Source organism: Protopterus annectens, chromosome 13.part0 (assembly GCF_019279795.1).
Source record: "Protopterus annectens isolate FY-2018-M chromosome 13.part0, PAN1.0, whole genome shotgun sequence".
NCBI classification, from domain to species: domain Eukaryota; kingdom Metazoa; phylum Chordata; order Ceratodontiformes; family Protopteridae; genus Protopterus; species Protopterus annectens.
In genome coordinates, this window is record NC_056747.1 from 1,018,031,256 (window position 1) to 1,018,046,450 (window position 15,195).

The following is a 15,195-nucleotide window of genomic DNA, read 5'->3' on the forward strand; positions in this document are numbered from 1 at the left end:
CCACTGCTTAGACCTGTGAGTACCTTGAGACTGAAGCATGGGTGGTCTGCTGGTCCTGGGTTTTGACTGAGAAGGCCTGGAAGAGACAGGAAAGGACCAATTCTTAGAAGGCCAATGCGTACTAAATCTGGGAGGCTGTACTTGCAGGAAATCTTTAACAGTTTGCATAGATTTAGCTTTTTCCTCCATCCTTTTAAGTACTTCTTCTGCTTTGTTGCCAGAACAGGCAGTTTTGGTTTAAGGGAGCATCCAGTAATTTAGCTTTAACATGATCTGGCAAAGTTTGCACCTTAAGCCAAGCATGCCTTCAAAGTACAGACCCAGTGACAGCAGCCCTGCAAGATGCCTCTAATGAATTAAAACCACACTGCAAAGTAATTTTACCAACTTGTTCAGCAGAATGCATTAAATCCTGTAATTCTTTATTTTCAGCACAGTCAGGAATCAACATCGTTTTCTGTTTAAGCAGTCCAATAATATGCTGCTGATGAAACTGGCAGTTTAAGGCCCTAATGGCCAAAGTAGCACAAGTGTATACCTTCTTACCCCATCTGTCCAGGGCCCTGGAATCTCTTTCAGAGGGTGTAGGGTTTTTGGCAACAGTAGCCTTAATGCTTTTGGGTCTCTATGAAATGGTCTTGGGATCCGCAGTAGGATTCTTAAAGAGGAACTTGTGAGAGTCAGGTACTCTGTAATACCTGTCAGTTTTTTTGGGAGACGGAAGTGTCAGAGGCCAGGCTAGATTCCAAGAAGGCATCATCTACAATGTCCAGTACAGGAGGGATAGCTAGACCTGTGCTGAGGTAGGAGTAAAAATTCCCTAAGCCTCTTTTTGAAGTCAGAGTAATCCTGGCTTTCCCAGCAGAAATGCTCCCTAAGAGTATGCAAAGTTTCACCAAAAGAGAAATTCTCTGGAAGGGAAGCAGATGGAATGGAGTCCTCTGCATCAGAATCCTCATAGATAGATAAGGGCAAATCCTGGTCATCAGCAGAAACAGAAATTTCAGAATCCTGATCAGAAGAATCAGAAGGAAAATCAGTTCTAGGTCTCTCAGAGGGAGAAGGATGACTTCCCCTGATTAGAGTAATAAGGTCTTCAGCCATTCTTATTTGTTTTTTAGGCATAGGGGCCTGACCATGCGGTCTGGGAGTCGGTTTTCTAGGCGTGGATCGAGTTTTAGGCCTTGAAGAAGAAGATGGCATCTGTTTAATTTTCAAGTCAGTAGGCCTGAATACACCCTCAGAAGCCGGTGCCTGCAAATCGGCTCCGGACCCATCCAAGGTAGAGACATCCGCAAGTTCCATAGTCGAAAAAGCATTTCACGGCATACCGGACTCCGAATGGGTCTCAGTAGAGGCCTGCGAATCTGAAGTAGCGGGTATCAGGGGGTGCAAAAGCACCTCACCGAGTACCGGCAAACTGGCGACTAGCTTAACGGAAGCAATGTTGGCAGCTTTGGACCTATGCGGCCTGTCTTTATCTTTGCATTTTTTCAGAATGTCGGCAGTCGGGTGGCTTACCGAAGCCATTTCTGAATAATTGAACAGAGTACCAAAATAGTTAGATGTAAAAATTAACAGACAACAAATAGTTCAAGGTTTGAATAAGGCACAAAACAGACAGCGAGGGACATTGTGGTCTGGGCCTAAGCAAGGAATGCAGTATGGATGAAAATCTTTATGAGGTATTTGCTTTCCACAATTAATATAAAATTGTTAACTTTTACTGACATTGGTTTAGAGCAAGAAAAAGGATCCCCAACGGGATACTTAGCTCTGTTGAAGACTTTGGATCTGAAACTCGAAAATGAAAATTTCAGGAGACGGCCGACCGGCACTTGCGAACTGCTTCTGCTTCGGGCACCACATGGTAAGAAAGAGTGGGGTAATGGTGTTGGCTGCATGCTTTATACCCCTGACGTCATGTAAGATGAGACAGCAACTGACGCAGGACCCAAGACTGATAATCAGGCTGACTGAGGGCTACCTGCAAGCAGATAACCCAAATGTAATGCCTGCAACAGTGAAAGACAAAGAACATCTGGGATTCCTGCACAGGAACAAAGGGGCTACAGAGCTCTCACCTGCCCTGGGAATGCTTGGCTCCCATACCTTCTGAATGAATCGTCAAATTAGGTACTAAACAGTAGAACCACTGGGAACGCTACTGGGGGTGGAAGTGAAAAAAACTGCTGTCAAGGATACCAAAATTTCTGAAAAACTCTACTGCATTCAGTATGATGAGATCTACTGCAAAGCACCATTTATCCATAAAATGGGTCGGCTGGACTGTGGTGCATCAACAAATACTGCAGCAGTGGGAGAACTGGTCACACACTGGTATAATTTCAATTTAATGAACTGAAATTCTACAGAAGGCATATAACAGTCAGTTCTAGAAAAAAATATCTAAAACTGAAAAAAAAAAAAAAAAAGGCCCCGAGTGGTGGCTTCGCCTCTCCAAGACCCCCCCAACACACACACACAAACATCCTGCACAGATACTAAGTCGAAGGCTGCATGGCCCTGGAGAAAAACTGGAAAACTCTATGAACCCTAGATGACAGACATTCATCTTTCAAACCTCTGGCCTGGAATCTGCGTTTTTGTAAACTCTCAGTTTGACAGATTAACATTCCATGAACTAAACCCTACACCACAATGCTGCAGACTGACACACTATAACAAATGACATCAGAAATGTTTTGTAAAGAAATGTATGACTTTATGTTAATGCAGTATTGTAACATGTCTAATCCCTTCACAAACTGGGCACAGCAACATGTACAAAATATTCATGATATAGCACTTCAGTACAACTGATAAGTGCTATATGGTCAATTGGCTTTGGTCATTCAGTGCCTATTTACCAACCAAAGGTGAAAGCTACCACTAGCTTCCTTTTTGTAAATGACTGAAAAAATAATTTTACACACCACAAAACTGAGACACTTGCCATATGTAAGCATTACAATTAGATTCTATAGACACAGTCTTGAAGTGCTCACAGACAAAAGGATAAAGTTGATCCACTGTGTGACACGAATGTAAAGAGGAAGTTGACTTTTCACTAGTAAAAAAAATAAAGATATACAAATTTGCAAAACAGAAAATCAAATTAAATAGTAAACAAAACACTGCAAAGTATACCTTAAAACCTTGAAATAGTTGTTCTTCTTCTGGTAAAATATCTTTATACGTTTCCATATAGCGCACAGCTACTGTCAAAACAGCCTGTTTTTCCTTCTGGATGTCATCTGTGCTTTCCAAACCACTGGCACAGAAAGTAATTTAGTCAAGGAGAAAACAATGGCGATCATTTATAGTTCCGGCAGACATAGTTAGAGGACAACATACACTAAATTCACCTCCATCAGCTCTACATTCTCATTTTGTTGCTTTTTAGTACAAATGGTAGTGATTCCACAATGCTACTCCTGCTCATGTTTTTAGTTACATAACCTCATGATCTTTAATTACCATAGACATCCTTATCTACTGAATGTGCAGTTCTGGAAATTTTACCTTTGTATGAACAAAGACAAAACAGAACCAGTTCAAAGAACAGCACACAACAGAGACCTCATCAAAAAAGTTATTAGAAAAGCTTGACAGTGGAAGGAGGGAGAACATGACAGCAAACTGCAAGCAACTCCAAAAAACATTTGGAAAGAAAATTGTAAACAACTAACAGTCCTTCAAAATGTACAACAAGGCAGCAACAAAGTGGCACAGAGTTCAAATGAGTATTTGAATGAACACATTAATAAATACATATATCATAAACATGTACACATTTAAATAAAATAAGAGAGATGTACAACAGCGAGAGAACACATTACATGGTTAAGTGCCCTAAAAAAGTTTCTCACCTTGTTTGTCCACAAGCTTGTCTGACAGACAAGGCAGAGATACAATTTCCAGTGTGCCAAAAAGAAAGACTTGGATCTGCTTAAAAAGAGACGGCTGCTTGGTATAGACATTTCATTGCAGAATGACATTTAAAGAAAGAAATAAAAAATATGCTAAATCTTACTAACACTAAACCTCAACATACAGATATTACACACTTACCACATCCTTAAGACACATTTAAACTAAAAAAAATCCAATGAGGGAAGATGCGAGTACTAGCAACAACACACTATGTGCACACATAATACAGAGACATACAGAAGTATGTGGTTGGTTTGTCTGAAAATACTAAATGGAGCCAGTGTTTTCAGGTCTAGAAACCTAAATACAGCTACTGAGTTTTTTAAAATGTTAATTTTGCATTAGAGGAGAACACAAAAGCAGTCATCGCCTGCATGGGGGGGTGTCAATTTGTCTTTCCCAAGCAAAAGAAAATGCTGATGATCAGGCTTTGTCAAAGTTAATTAAACCAAGCATATGCATGCATGACTGCGTGTGTGTGCAAGAGTGTGATGAGACATACATAGATACAGACATGTATGTTTTGCTCTGTTGAATCATCACTTCATCAACAGAGAAGTACTTGGAAAATTATTCAAAAGCACTCATTCGTGAATACTGCAGATGTTGCAGGAAGATTGAGTGCATGTTGTTAGGGTAAAAGTGGGCTTGGGATTTTAATATGGAAACTTTCAGTATGAGGGGTTGGAGTGTTTGCTGGTTAGGTTTAGAGGAAGGGCAAGGGAAGGGGACAGGATTTAGATCCGCGGTGGTGCAGCGATAGCGTTGTTGCCTCACAGCAACAGGTCCTCCCGTTCGATTCTCGGCTGGAGTGCAGGGAGTTCCTTCTGTGTGGAGTCTGCATGTCCTCCCCGCGGTTGGATGGGCGTTCGAAAGACATGCGTAAAAGGGCGTGCCTTCGTTGAAGGTTGAACGTCAAGCTGGCACCTCGGAGTTCGTCAAAATCTACTGCCAATCTTTAGCGGACCGGAGTTCAGCTGTGGCGACCCCTAACCGGGAAAAGTCGAAAGACAACAACAACAACATTGTATGTGATGTGTCTGCGTTTTGTGTAGTTACATAAAGGGTTTTTCAAAAATAAGGTATAAGGCTGGTGTTGGGGACAAGGTTATGGTTAGCAGGCATTAGTAAGGAAGCCCTCCAGCCCATCCTGACTAATTCCTGCCAACCCTAACACATTTGCCCCAATCCCAACCCTACCACCTTACCTTAAAAATATAATTTCTGCAAAACTACTACTCAGACGAGTAGGGTTTACTTTAGTGGTAGAGTTTCGGTTAACTAATCACAAAAGGAAACTGTTCTGAGAGCTGTTTTAGGTTTGATTTGGGTTGTTTGGCAAGGACATTTTCCTAATGCTGGGATCAGTCACATGTATTTCAATGCTTGTGTATTTTGACACATCAATACACACCCATGTAGACATGTACATTGTGGAATATAAACAGAACAGCAAAGAATCTTATAAAAAAAGAAGTTATGTCTTACCATAACGTTCCATCTGTGTTATTCCTCTTTTTTCATTCATCACTGATGGGTTTGGTTCTGAGCCCTCGGAACCAAGTTGGCCTTTTTACCAAGCTCGTGCCAGTCAAAAAAAATTCTCGAGCCAAGTCTCTACCCAGAATGCCCTTCTCTCTGTTACCTCAGATTGAGTTTGCTAGAGAAAAAGAAGTAAAGCCGAGGCCACTCCTGCGCAAATATCCTAGGGCACCACATAGACCCAAAGCATCCCCCAGGATCCTTTGGAGGGGGAAAGTGATGAATGAAAGAAGATGAACAACACAGATGGAACATTATGGTAAAACATAACTTCTTTATCTGTTGTTGTTAATCGTCTTTCCATTCATCACTGATGGGACAGAATCCCAAACTACCTTGAGGTCCATGGGCGGCCCTTATGGAAGAAAATTCTGGAGTACCACTGAGCCGAAGGCAGGTCTCCCTCTGGAGACCAGGTCCAATTTGTAATCATTGATAAAGGTATGAGGCTTAGCCCAAGTAGCTGCTGCACAGATGTCATCCATGGAAGCACTGGAATGGAAAGCTACAGATGTTGCTAGAGATCTACTGGAGTCAGCTTCAACTTTTGGCATAGGTTCATTACTGAGGGAACAGGTGAAACATAGGCAGTCCCTTAGCCATTTTGATAAAGTAACCTTGGAAACAGCCTCTCTCATTCTGGGTCCAGAACAGGAGATGAAAAGCTGTTCAGATTTACGGATAGGTTTGATCCTGTCTAGATAAAATCTCAATTGTCTATGTATGTCTAAAGAGTGAAGGCAGCACTCTCCTCTATTGGCAAAATTCGGAAAGAACACTGGTAGGTCAATGGTCTGGTTTATGGAGAATTCAGAAACAACTTTGGGGAAAAAGGATGGATTCCTCCGAAGTGATACTCTGTCTTTGAAAAAACAGAGGTAATGGCTACCAAGAAAGTACAGTTGTGTACATAAGAGTGTATTCACTGTTGCAGTCATTACATTTGGGTAATCTGCTGGCAGGTTGCCCTCAGTCGGCCTGAATTCCAAAGTCTTGGGTCCTGCGTCGGTTGCTGTCTTCTCTTCCATGACGTCAGGTGTATAAAACATGCAGCCGATGCCATTTTCTTTAGTTTTTCTTGCCCCCGATGTCAGATGCCCCCAAAAAGGTAGCAATATTATATATACACATGCATCAATATAAACTTTACCTTCATCTACAAGCAAATACACCACATAGGTTGTAGAAGATAGTGAAGGAAAGATAAACTTCAGAATGACAGGGGGATGGCGGGAGGGTAACCTGGACTGCAACAGTGAATACACTCGAACATCTACATTTATGGTAAGTGTACACAACTGTACAATGTTCTTTGTGTTTCACTGTTGCAGTCATCACATTTGGGTAGAATCCCAAAGCTATGGTTGGGAGGCTGGAGCTAAACAGCATTAGGTGCAGCTATAAGGCCCTGCACCACTGCAGTGGCAAAGCCTGCCCTGGTAGAGAGGCAAATGGTAATGCTTTGTAAAGGTGTGAACAGAACTCTAAGTAGCAGCCTCTAGAATATCTTTGGTTGGTACTCCTCTGAGAAAGGCTGCTGAAGTAGCTGCAGCTCTGGTGGAATGAGACCTAATGCCCTTGGGCACAGGTTTACCATGGCGTAAGTAGCAGAAATGGATGCAGTGGCTTATCCACTTTGAAACGGTCTGCTTTGAAATAGCCTTTCCTTCTGATCCTGCAGCATATGACACTAGTAATTGCTCAGTTTTTCTTAGAGCTTTAGTCCTGCTGAAGTAGAATCTTAGCTGTCTGTGAACATCCAAGGAATGCAGAATTCTCTCCCCTTTGTTCTGGGGATTTGGATAAAAAGTTGGCAGATGAACTGTTTGGTTAAGAGCCACACTGGAAACCAACTTAGGCATAACAGTAGGATTTGTCCTCAGACACCCTGTCTGGGTAAAATATGATAAAAGGCTCTACAGCCATGAGGGCCTGAAGCACTGAAACTCTTCTTGCTGAAGTAATTGCTAGTAGCAGAGCTGTCTTCCATGATAAGATCTATATATCAGAGGTAGCAGCTGGTTAAAATGGAGGCAGGGTGAGTTTTTCCAACACATAATTGTGGTCCCATGCAGGTAATGGTGATCTTCTAGGGGGCCTTAAATTGTTGGCTCCTCTAAGATACTGCTTTAGTAAAGGATGAGAAAAGAGTGGTGGCTCAGTGTTGTAATGAGCCAAAATGGCAGAGGCATGGATTTTGATTGATGAGAAAGATAGGCCTTTGTCAAGCATCTCAGTTAAGTATTGTAATATCTGAGGAATATTTGGTTCTGCTGTATCAGTTCCTTTTGCTTGATTCCAAGCACAGAATCTCTTCCATTTGTCAGCACAAGATTTTCTAGTACTAGGCCTTCAGGCTTCCAAAATGACATCCATCACAGCTTTACTGAGAGGTGTTGTTTGTATGCTTACATGATTAGCCATGCAGCCAGGTTTAGAGTCTGTAGTTGATTGTGCAGGATCTGATTGTTTTGCTGGGTTGTGGTCTTTGAGGCAAGGTCCAAGCTGGGTATTGAGACAAGTTCCTTAGGATTGGGTACCAGTATTGGCGGGGCCAGTCCGGGGCAATTAATATCATCTTTGGCTTCTCTTGTCTGACTTTTAGGAGGACCTTGGGTAGAAGAGGCAGAGGAGGAAAGGTGTAAACTGATAGGTTTTTCCAGCTGAAGGATAGGACGTCCACTTTCCATGCTTGTCTGTGATAAGTCCTTGTGCAGAATCTTTTCAATTGATAATTTTGAGGAGAGGCAAATAGATCTATGTCTGGGCTCCCCCATTTCTTGGTTATCATGCTGAAGACTTGTGGATTTAGTTTCCATTTGTGAGGATCCATAAGGTTTCTGCTTAAATAGTCTGTCAGAGTGTTTTGTTTTCCTGGCAGGAATTGAGCTTGAAGATGTATTTGGTAGGTCAAAGCTGTGTCCCACAGTGCAATGGCTAATCTGCAAAGGGGGTATGAGTGTGTGCCCCCTTGCTTGTTTATATACCACATGATTGTGGTGTTGTCCATCTTTATCAGTAGTTGTCCTGGATGAAGTAAGCCCTTGAAGGCTGTTAGGGCATTTTGAACAGCTAGCATCTCTTTCTGGGTGATATGTAGATGCATTTGTTTTGGTGCCCATATGCCCTGAATGCATCTTCCTGCCATGTGAGCCCCCCAGGCATAATCTGATGCGTCTGTTAAGGTTTGGCTGGCAGGGGATAGAGTGAAGGGCCGTCCCATGTTTTGATGACAGGTCTTTGCCCACCATAGAAACTTCTGTTGCAGGCAGAGAATGAGAGGAATCATTGTTTCCAGACTGCGTGAATGTTGACTCCATAAACTTTTTAGGTACCATTGAAGTTTCCTCATATGCAGTCTTGCATATCGACTTAGTAGGATGCAGGATGCCATGAAGCCCAGAGCCTGCAGAATTTGTCTTGCAGAAGACTGGGTTTTTGTTGCCATCAGTTTGAAGTAAGTAGTCAGTTGCCTTTGTTTGTCTGGCGTAAGGTGAGCCATCTGGCAGTTGTATTCAAGCTTGCACCTAGGAATGTTATCTTTTGAGAGGGTACCAGTTGTGATTTCTTTTCGTTTATTGTGTACCCTAGGCATGTTAGAAGCCTTTTCACAAACGCCAGGTGTCGAAGAAGAGTGTCCGTTTTCTCTGCTTGAATGAGACAGTCATGTAAGTAAGGATATATTTGTATACTTCTTTATCTGCAAAATGCAATTACTGGTGCCAGGCACTTTGTAAAGACCCTGGGTGCAGTAGATAAGCCAAAGGGCAGTGCAGAGAATTGGTAATGCATTAAGCCAGCCTTGAATCTGAGGTATCTTCTGCACGACTGTCTTATTGGGACATGCAGGTATGCCTCTTTTAGGTCTAATGTTACCAGCCAAGCATTCTTGCCCAACATGGGCAGAAGCTGCTGCAAAGACAGCATTTTGAATTTTGGAATGTCCAGGCATGTGTTCAAAATTGATAAATCCAGTATTGGCCGCCAGGCCTTGTCCTTTCTGGGTTTGCCCCTTTGAGCTCTGCCTGACACAGGAAAGGACCAATTTTTTGTAGGCCAGTGTCTACTGAATCTTGGTGGCTGCACTTTAAGACGTCTAACAGTTTGCATGGACTTAGCTTTGTCTTCCATTTTCTTTAAAACCTCTTCTGCCTTAATACCAAACAGAGAATCATGCTGTAAAGGTGCATCTAGCAATTTAGCTTTAACATGGTCAGGCAAATTTTGTTCCTTTAACCAGGCATGCCTCCTAATCACAGATCCAGTAACTGCGGCCCTGCAGAAGGCCTCTAAGGAATCAAAACCACATTGCAAAGTATGCTTTCCAACTTGTTCAGCTGCATGCAATAATTCCTGCAATTCTTTATTTTCTGCACATTCTGAAATCATCATTTTCTGTTTCAGCAATTCCATAACATGTTGTTGGTACTTATTAAATTGACAGTTTAAGGCCCTGATTGCCAAGGTTGCAGATGTATAAACCTTTTTCCACCATCTGTCTAGTGCCCTTGAATCTCTGTCAGAGGGAGTAGGGGTTTTTTTGCTGTTGAGGCCTTAACTCCCTTTGGACCCTGTGAAATAGTTTCTGGATCAGCAGCAGGGTTTCTAAATAAAAATTTATGTGAGTCAGGGACCCTGTAATATCTGTCAGGCGTACTGAGAGCCGGTGGTAAGGAGTCAGGGGTTAAGCTTGACTCCGAAAATACATCATCCACAATGTCTAAAACAGGGCAATGGCTAAAGGCTTGTGCTGAGGGAGAAGAAGGAAATCCCTGAGAATCTTTTTTGATTCTGGCAAGTCTTGACTCTCCCAGTGAAAATGCTCCCTCAAAGTATGCAAGGTTTCTCCAAATGAATAATCCTCTGGAGGAGATGCAGATGGAATAGACTCCTCAGCATAAGAATCCTCATAGGGAGGTATAGATAATTCCTAATCAGAAGAAGAATCAGAAGAAACAGAAACCTGATCTGAAGATTCATAATCAGTGTCTTGCCTAGGCCTCTTATCTGGAGGGGGGTGGGTACCCCTGATCAAGGTAATAAGGTCTTCAGCCATTTTGATCATCTGTTTTTTAGGCATAGAGGCCTGTGCACGTGGCTCATGCGTTGTTTTTTCAGTTTTAGAAGTTGCCTTTGTCTTTGGTTTTGTAGCCGTCGCCGGTTTGATATATAAATGTTGAGGTCTGAATACACCCTCGGAAGCCGGTGCCTGCTCAGCGGCTCCAGACCCATCCGAGGGAGATGCATCAGTCGGTCCAATACCTTTAATATCTTGCGGCATGCCAGACTCCACATGGGTGTCGGTAGAGGCCTGCGACTCGAAGGTAGCTGGTATCAGGGGCTGCGAAAGCGCCTCACTGAGTACCGGCGAACCAGCGACTGGCTTAGGAGAAGCTTCGTCGTCGGTTTTGGACCTCGACTGCCTTTCTTGGTCCTTTTCTTTGCGTTTTTTATGTACTCCGGTAGTCGGATTGCTATCCGACGACATTTCTGGGTAGTTAAATCTGTTTCCAAAATACTTTGATGCAAAAATATACAGACGCTTAATAGCGCGTTGGTTAAATCTAGCACAAAACTGACAGCCAGACACGATGTGATCAGGGCCTAGGCAAGGAATACAGTACAAATGGAAATCCTTATGAGGTATTTGCTTCCCACAAGTAATACAATTATTAACTTTTTCTGACATCGGTAAGAAGCAAGAAAAAAAAGTTTCCCCAATGGGGTACTTAGCTTTAGTGAAGACTTCAGTTCTGAAACTCAAACTCGAATATTTCAGTAGTCGGCCAACTGGCACTTGCGAAATGCTTCTGCTTCGGGCACCGCGCGGCAAGAAAGACTGGAGAAAATGGCATCGGCTGCATGTTTTATATCCCTGATAACCTGACGTCATGGAAGAGAAGACAGCAACTGACGCAGGACCCAAGAATTTGGGATTCAGGCCGACTGAGGGCAACATGCCAGCAGATTACCCAAATGTAATGACTGCAACAGTGAAACACGAAGAACATCAAGGATTTCCAAGACAAAAACTTTAGCTCCCACTTTGCAGCAGGTTCAAAAGGTTTTTGAGTCAAAGACTGAAGGACTAGAGTGAGGTTCCATGGCTCCACGGGCTGTCTGACAGGAGGCCTGATAAGAAAGGTCCCTTTGAGGAAAGCCTCGCAAATGCATTGAGATAAGAGGGGTGCCATCTATACCATTGTGGAAATTGCCACTAGATGTACTCGTACGGTAGAGGCAGAGGCTCCAATATCAATAAATCTAGCCAAGTACTGAAGCACTGCTGTAACTGGAGCCGAATACGGGTCTAGCATGTTATCCTTGGACCAGATGGAGAAACTTTTCCATTTATTCTGGTATAGTCTTCTGGTGGATGGTTTATGAGAGGCCAGAATGATGTCTTGAACAGGCGAGGAGAGACTAGCTTGCCTGGCTACTAGTGGAAGTGGAGAAACCAAGTTGTCAGCCTGAGACTGGACAAATTTGGGTGACTCAACCCCTGGGGGTTAGTAATCAGATCTGGTAGAGGGTCCAGAATCCATGGCAGGTACACTAGGGGAGGACGAAGGAAGGGTAACCAAACTTGTCGAGGCCAGAATGGGGCTATGAGGATCACCTTACAACTCAACTGAAAAGCTTTCTTTAGAAATTATGGCATCAGAGGGATGGGAGGTAAGTGTAATAAAGTCCCATGGGCCAATCGTGGATCAGAGCGTCCCTCGGTGACTCCCCTTCCGGGGGAAGTAGGGCAAAATAGCTGCTGCACTTGGTGTTTGATGGGGAGGTGAAAAGATCACAGCAGGGCTGGCTCCAGTGGCTGAAGATTGCTGATGCCACCTCGGGGTTGAGGGACCACTCGTGAGGCATGAGGATGCATCTGCTCAGCTTGTCCGCAAATCACGTTGGAGCTCCCCAGGATATATGTTACTATTAGAAAGTGGTTGGAAGTATCATCCACTGCCAAATTCTCATGGCTTCTTGACACAGGGGATAGGACTTGGTTACTCCTCGCTTGTTGATATACCACACCACTGACATATTGTCTGATTGAACTGCAATTGTCCCGGAAGGGAGAGCCAAATGGAAGGCCTGCAATGCTAACAGCACAGCTCTCAGTTCCAGAACACTGATATGCAGGTGGACCATGTGCCTTGGACAGTCTTTCCCTGGAAATGTCCCCCCCCCACCACACCCGATCAGGGAAGCATCCGTGGTCACAATGGCTGTGGGCTGAGGAGACTGAAATGGACCACTCCAAAGTTCTCAGTCTGGCATCATCCACCAAAGCAGGTCCTGTTTGCAGGAGTTGGTTATTCGAATCTGGTTAACAGAGGGGGTAATAGTTTGGGGACCACTGACACAGAAAGAGCAGTTGCAGAATCCGCATGTGTAGCTTTGCTACAGGCATTATTGGGATTCACGCTGCCATAGAACCTAGGGCTTGAAGACCTTCCCTTGCAGAAACTGTTGTTTGCGAGAGTATCACCCGGAGTTGAAACCTCAAATCGATGTAGTCTGTGAATTGGGAGTGATACCAGACAGGACTGAGTATTGAACACTGCTCCAATGAACTCGATTTGTTGTGCAGGGATTTAATTTCTCCCAATGTATCATTATTCCCAACAACTTTGCAGACAGAGAGTATAATGTAGTGCTGTTACCAGAAGATGCTTGGTGGGGGCGGTAAAGAGCCAGTCGTCCAGATATGGAAACACCCGGAATCCTTTTAGTCTCAAATGAGCTGTTACCACTGCCATGCATTTCGTGAACACTCTGGGGCCTGTAGAAAGACCGAACGTCAAGGCACAGAATTGATAATGACTGGCTCTTAGCTGGAAGTGAAGCAAACTCCTGGGGCGTTTGTCCATCTTGATGTGGTATACGCATTCCGGAGATTTACAGAGAACATCCAATCGTCTTCTCTTAAAAAGGGGAGAATGCACTGAACCATGACCATCCAGAATTTGGTTTGGGCGACAGACTTGTTTAAGCTGCTGAGATCCAAAATGAGTCTCCAGTCCCGTCTTTTTTTGGCACCAAAAAGAATCTCTAGTAAAATCCGGATCCGCGCTGGTCTGGTGGGACTGATTGGATGACTTTGAGACAGCTTTATAATCTCTGAAGCTGCTTTGTCCCTTTGACTGGGTGGAACGTCGGGAAGTTTTCTTGGAAAATTTAGCTGACAAGAAAGGGGAATGGTGTAACCTCTGGTGATAATGCTCTGCACCCAACGATTGGTGGTGATGGATTGCCAGGCAGCTTGATGCAGAGAGAAAACGACCCCCGACTGCTTCCAGAGGTAAGCAATCGGGCTGCTCCTCAGGAGCGCTGATAAGGCTGTCCCGAGAAAGAATCCCTGGAGCCCTGATTACGAGGAGTCCCTCTACCTCTATAGGGGCATCTTCTGGAATTGTTACCCCCTCTGCCTCTGGGAGTATCACCACCGCATGCGGCACAGAAGGGATCCAGAGATTTCTTATGCCACATCTTTCCACTAATCTGATTCCTGGAGAAGATACGCTGAGGGTTGGAAAACTGTAGGCCTATGGCAGACAGGGTCTTTCCATCTTGCTTGCACCTGGTTAGCGTGTCCTTCACTTTGGAGCCAAAAAGAGACGAAAGCTTTGATGGGAGCATTCAGAAAGGAAGACTTGAAGGGATCTGCGAGGTCACAAATGTGCATCCAGGCATGATGCCTCATAATGCCCAAACCCACTGCTCTAGCCGCCCCTTTGGTTGCATGTGACAGCAACCTCATGGATGAGTTGGACATTGATTCCAGGGTTGCGAGCTGCAAGGCCACTTTGTCCCTGACCTCGTCAGACAACTGTCCTGCAAGCGTCCCAGAGGTTTAGATCAAGTCCCTCTGGAGCCTCGTAAAATGTGCCAAATAATTCAGGGACCATATGGCAAAGGTCCTTGATGCAAAAACACGCTTCCCAAGTCTGTCCACCGCCCAGGACTCCCTGTTGGGCAGGAGGACAACGGGACTTTCCTCAGCCAAGTCCTTTTTTGTGGCCACCGCCACCAGCATAGCAACAACTGGTAACCCTCTGGACCAACGCAGGTTCTCATTGGGCGGGGAAAGAATTTTGTCTGGTCTCAGAGGGATCGCCTCAATGGAATCAGGGTTCTTCCAAGCGCACTGCACGATGAACTGGATGAGCTTGTCGACAGCCAGGGTCACCCAAGAGGTAGAAGGCTGGGTGTGAAAAGCCTGCAGGAACACAAACTCCTCATATGAAGGGCTGGAGGGCTTCCAGTCACCTCTCTGCTTTAACATTTCCAAGATATCTCCAAAGGAGACATCATCAGAATGTGACCATCATAGTAATCTAGGTCTTCCATTAAGGATTCCTTGGGTGAGTCCATATGCTTCCTCTTGCACATCTTCTTTTGAGGGGGCTCCTCAGTAGGGGTCTCTGAGGAGGACTCAGACGAGCGGGTATGCTGAACAGGGGTGTCCTGCAGCTTCCCTGCCGGGTGCCCCCGGGGGGGGGGGTGGTCTGTGACAGCTGTAGTTCAGGGGGTGAAAACTGGGGTTCCGACACAGAAGGAGTGCTGCCAAGAAGCAAGAGCCCTCTTCATCGCTCGGAAGGCAGACCCACCCGAAGAGGGATGGGAGCCCAGAACCGAGAAAGACAACCTCGGGACCGGGTTCACACCCTGCTCTGACGAACCCGCCACCACGGATGGAGCTTCAAGCAAGATCAG

General features: G+C 44.6%; 1 protein-coding gene across 1 annotated transcript in view; it reads right to left on the bottom strand.

Annotated features, from left to right (window-relative positions):
• RAPGEFL1 (Rap guanine nucleotide exchange factor like 1) overlaps nt 1-15,195 on the bottom strand; it is a 672,616-nt gene that overhangs the window by 467,365 nt on the left and 190,056 nt on the right. The window contains exon 3 of the mRNA XM_044055019.1: nt 3,151-3,286. Coding sequence (XP_043910954.1) covers nt 3,151-3,286 — 136 coding nt within the window. The remainder of the gene's footprint in view (nt 1-3,150; nt 3,287-15,195) is intronic.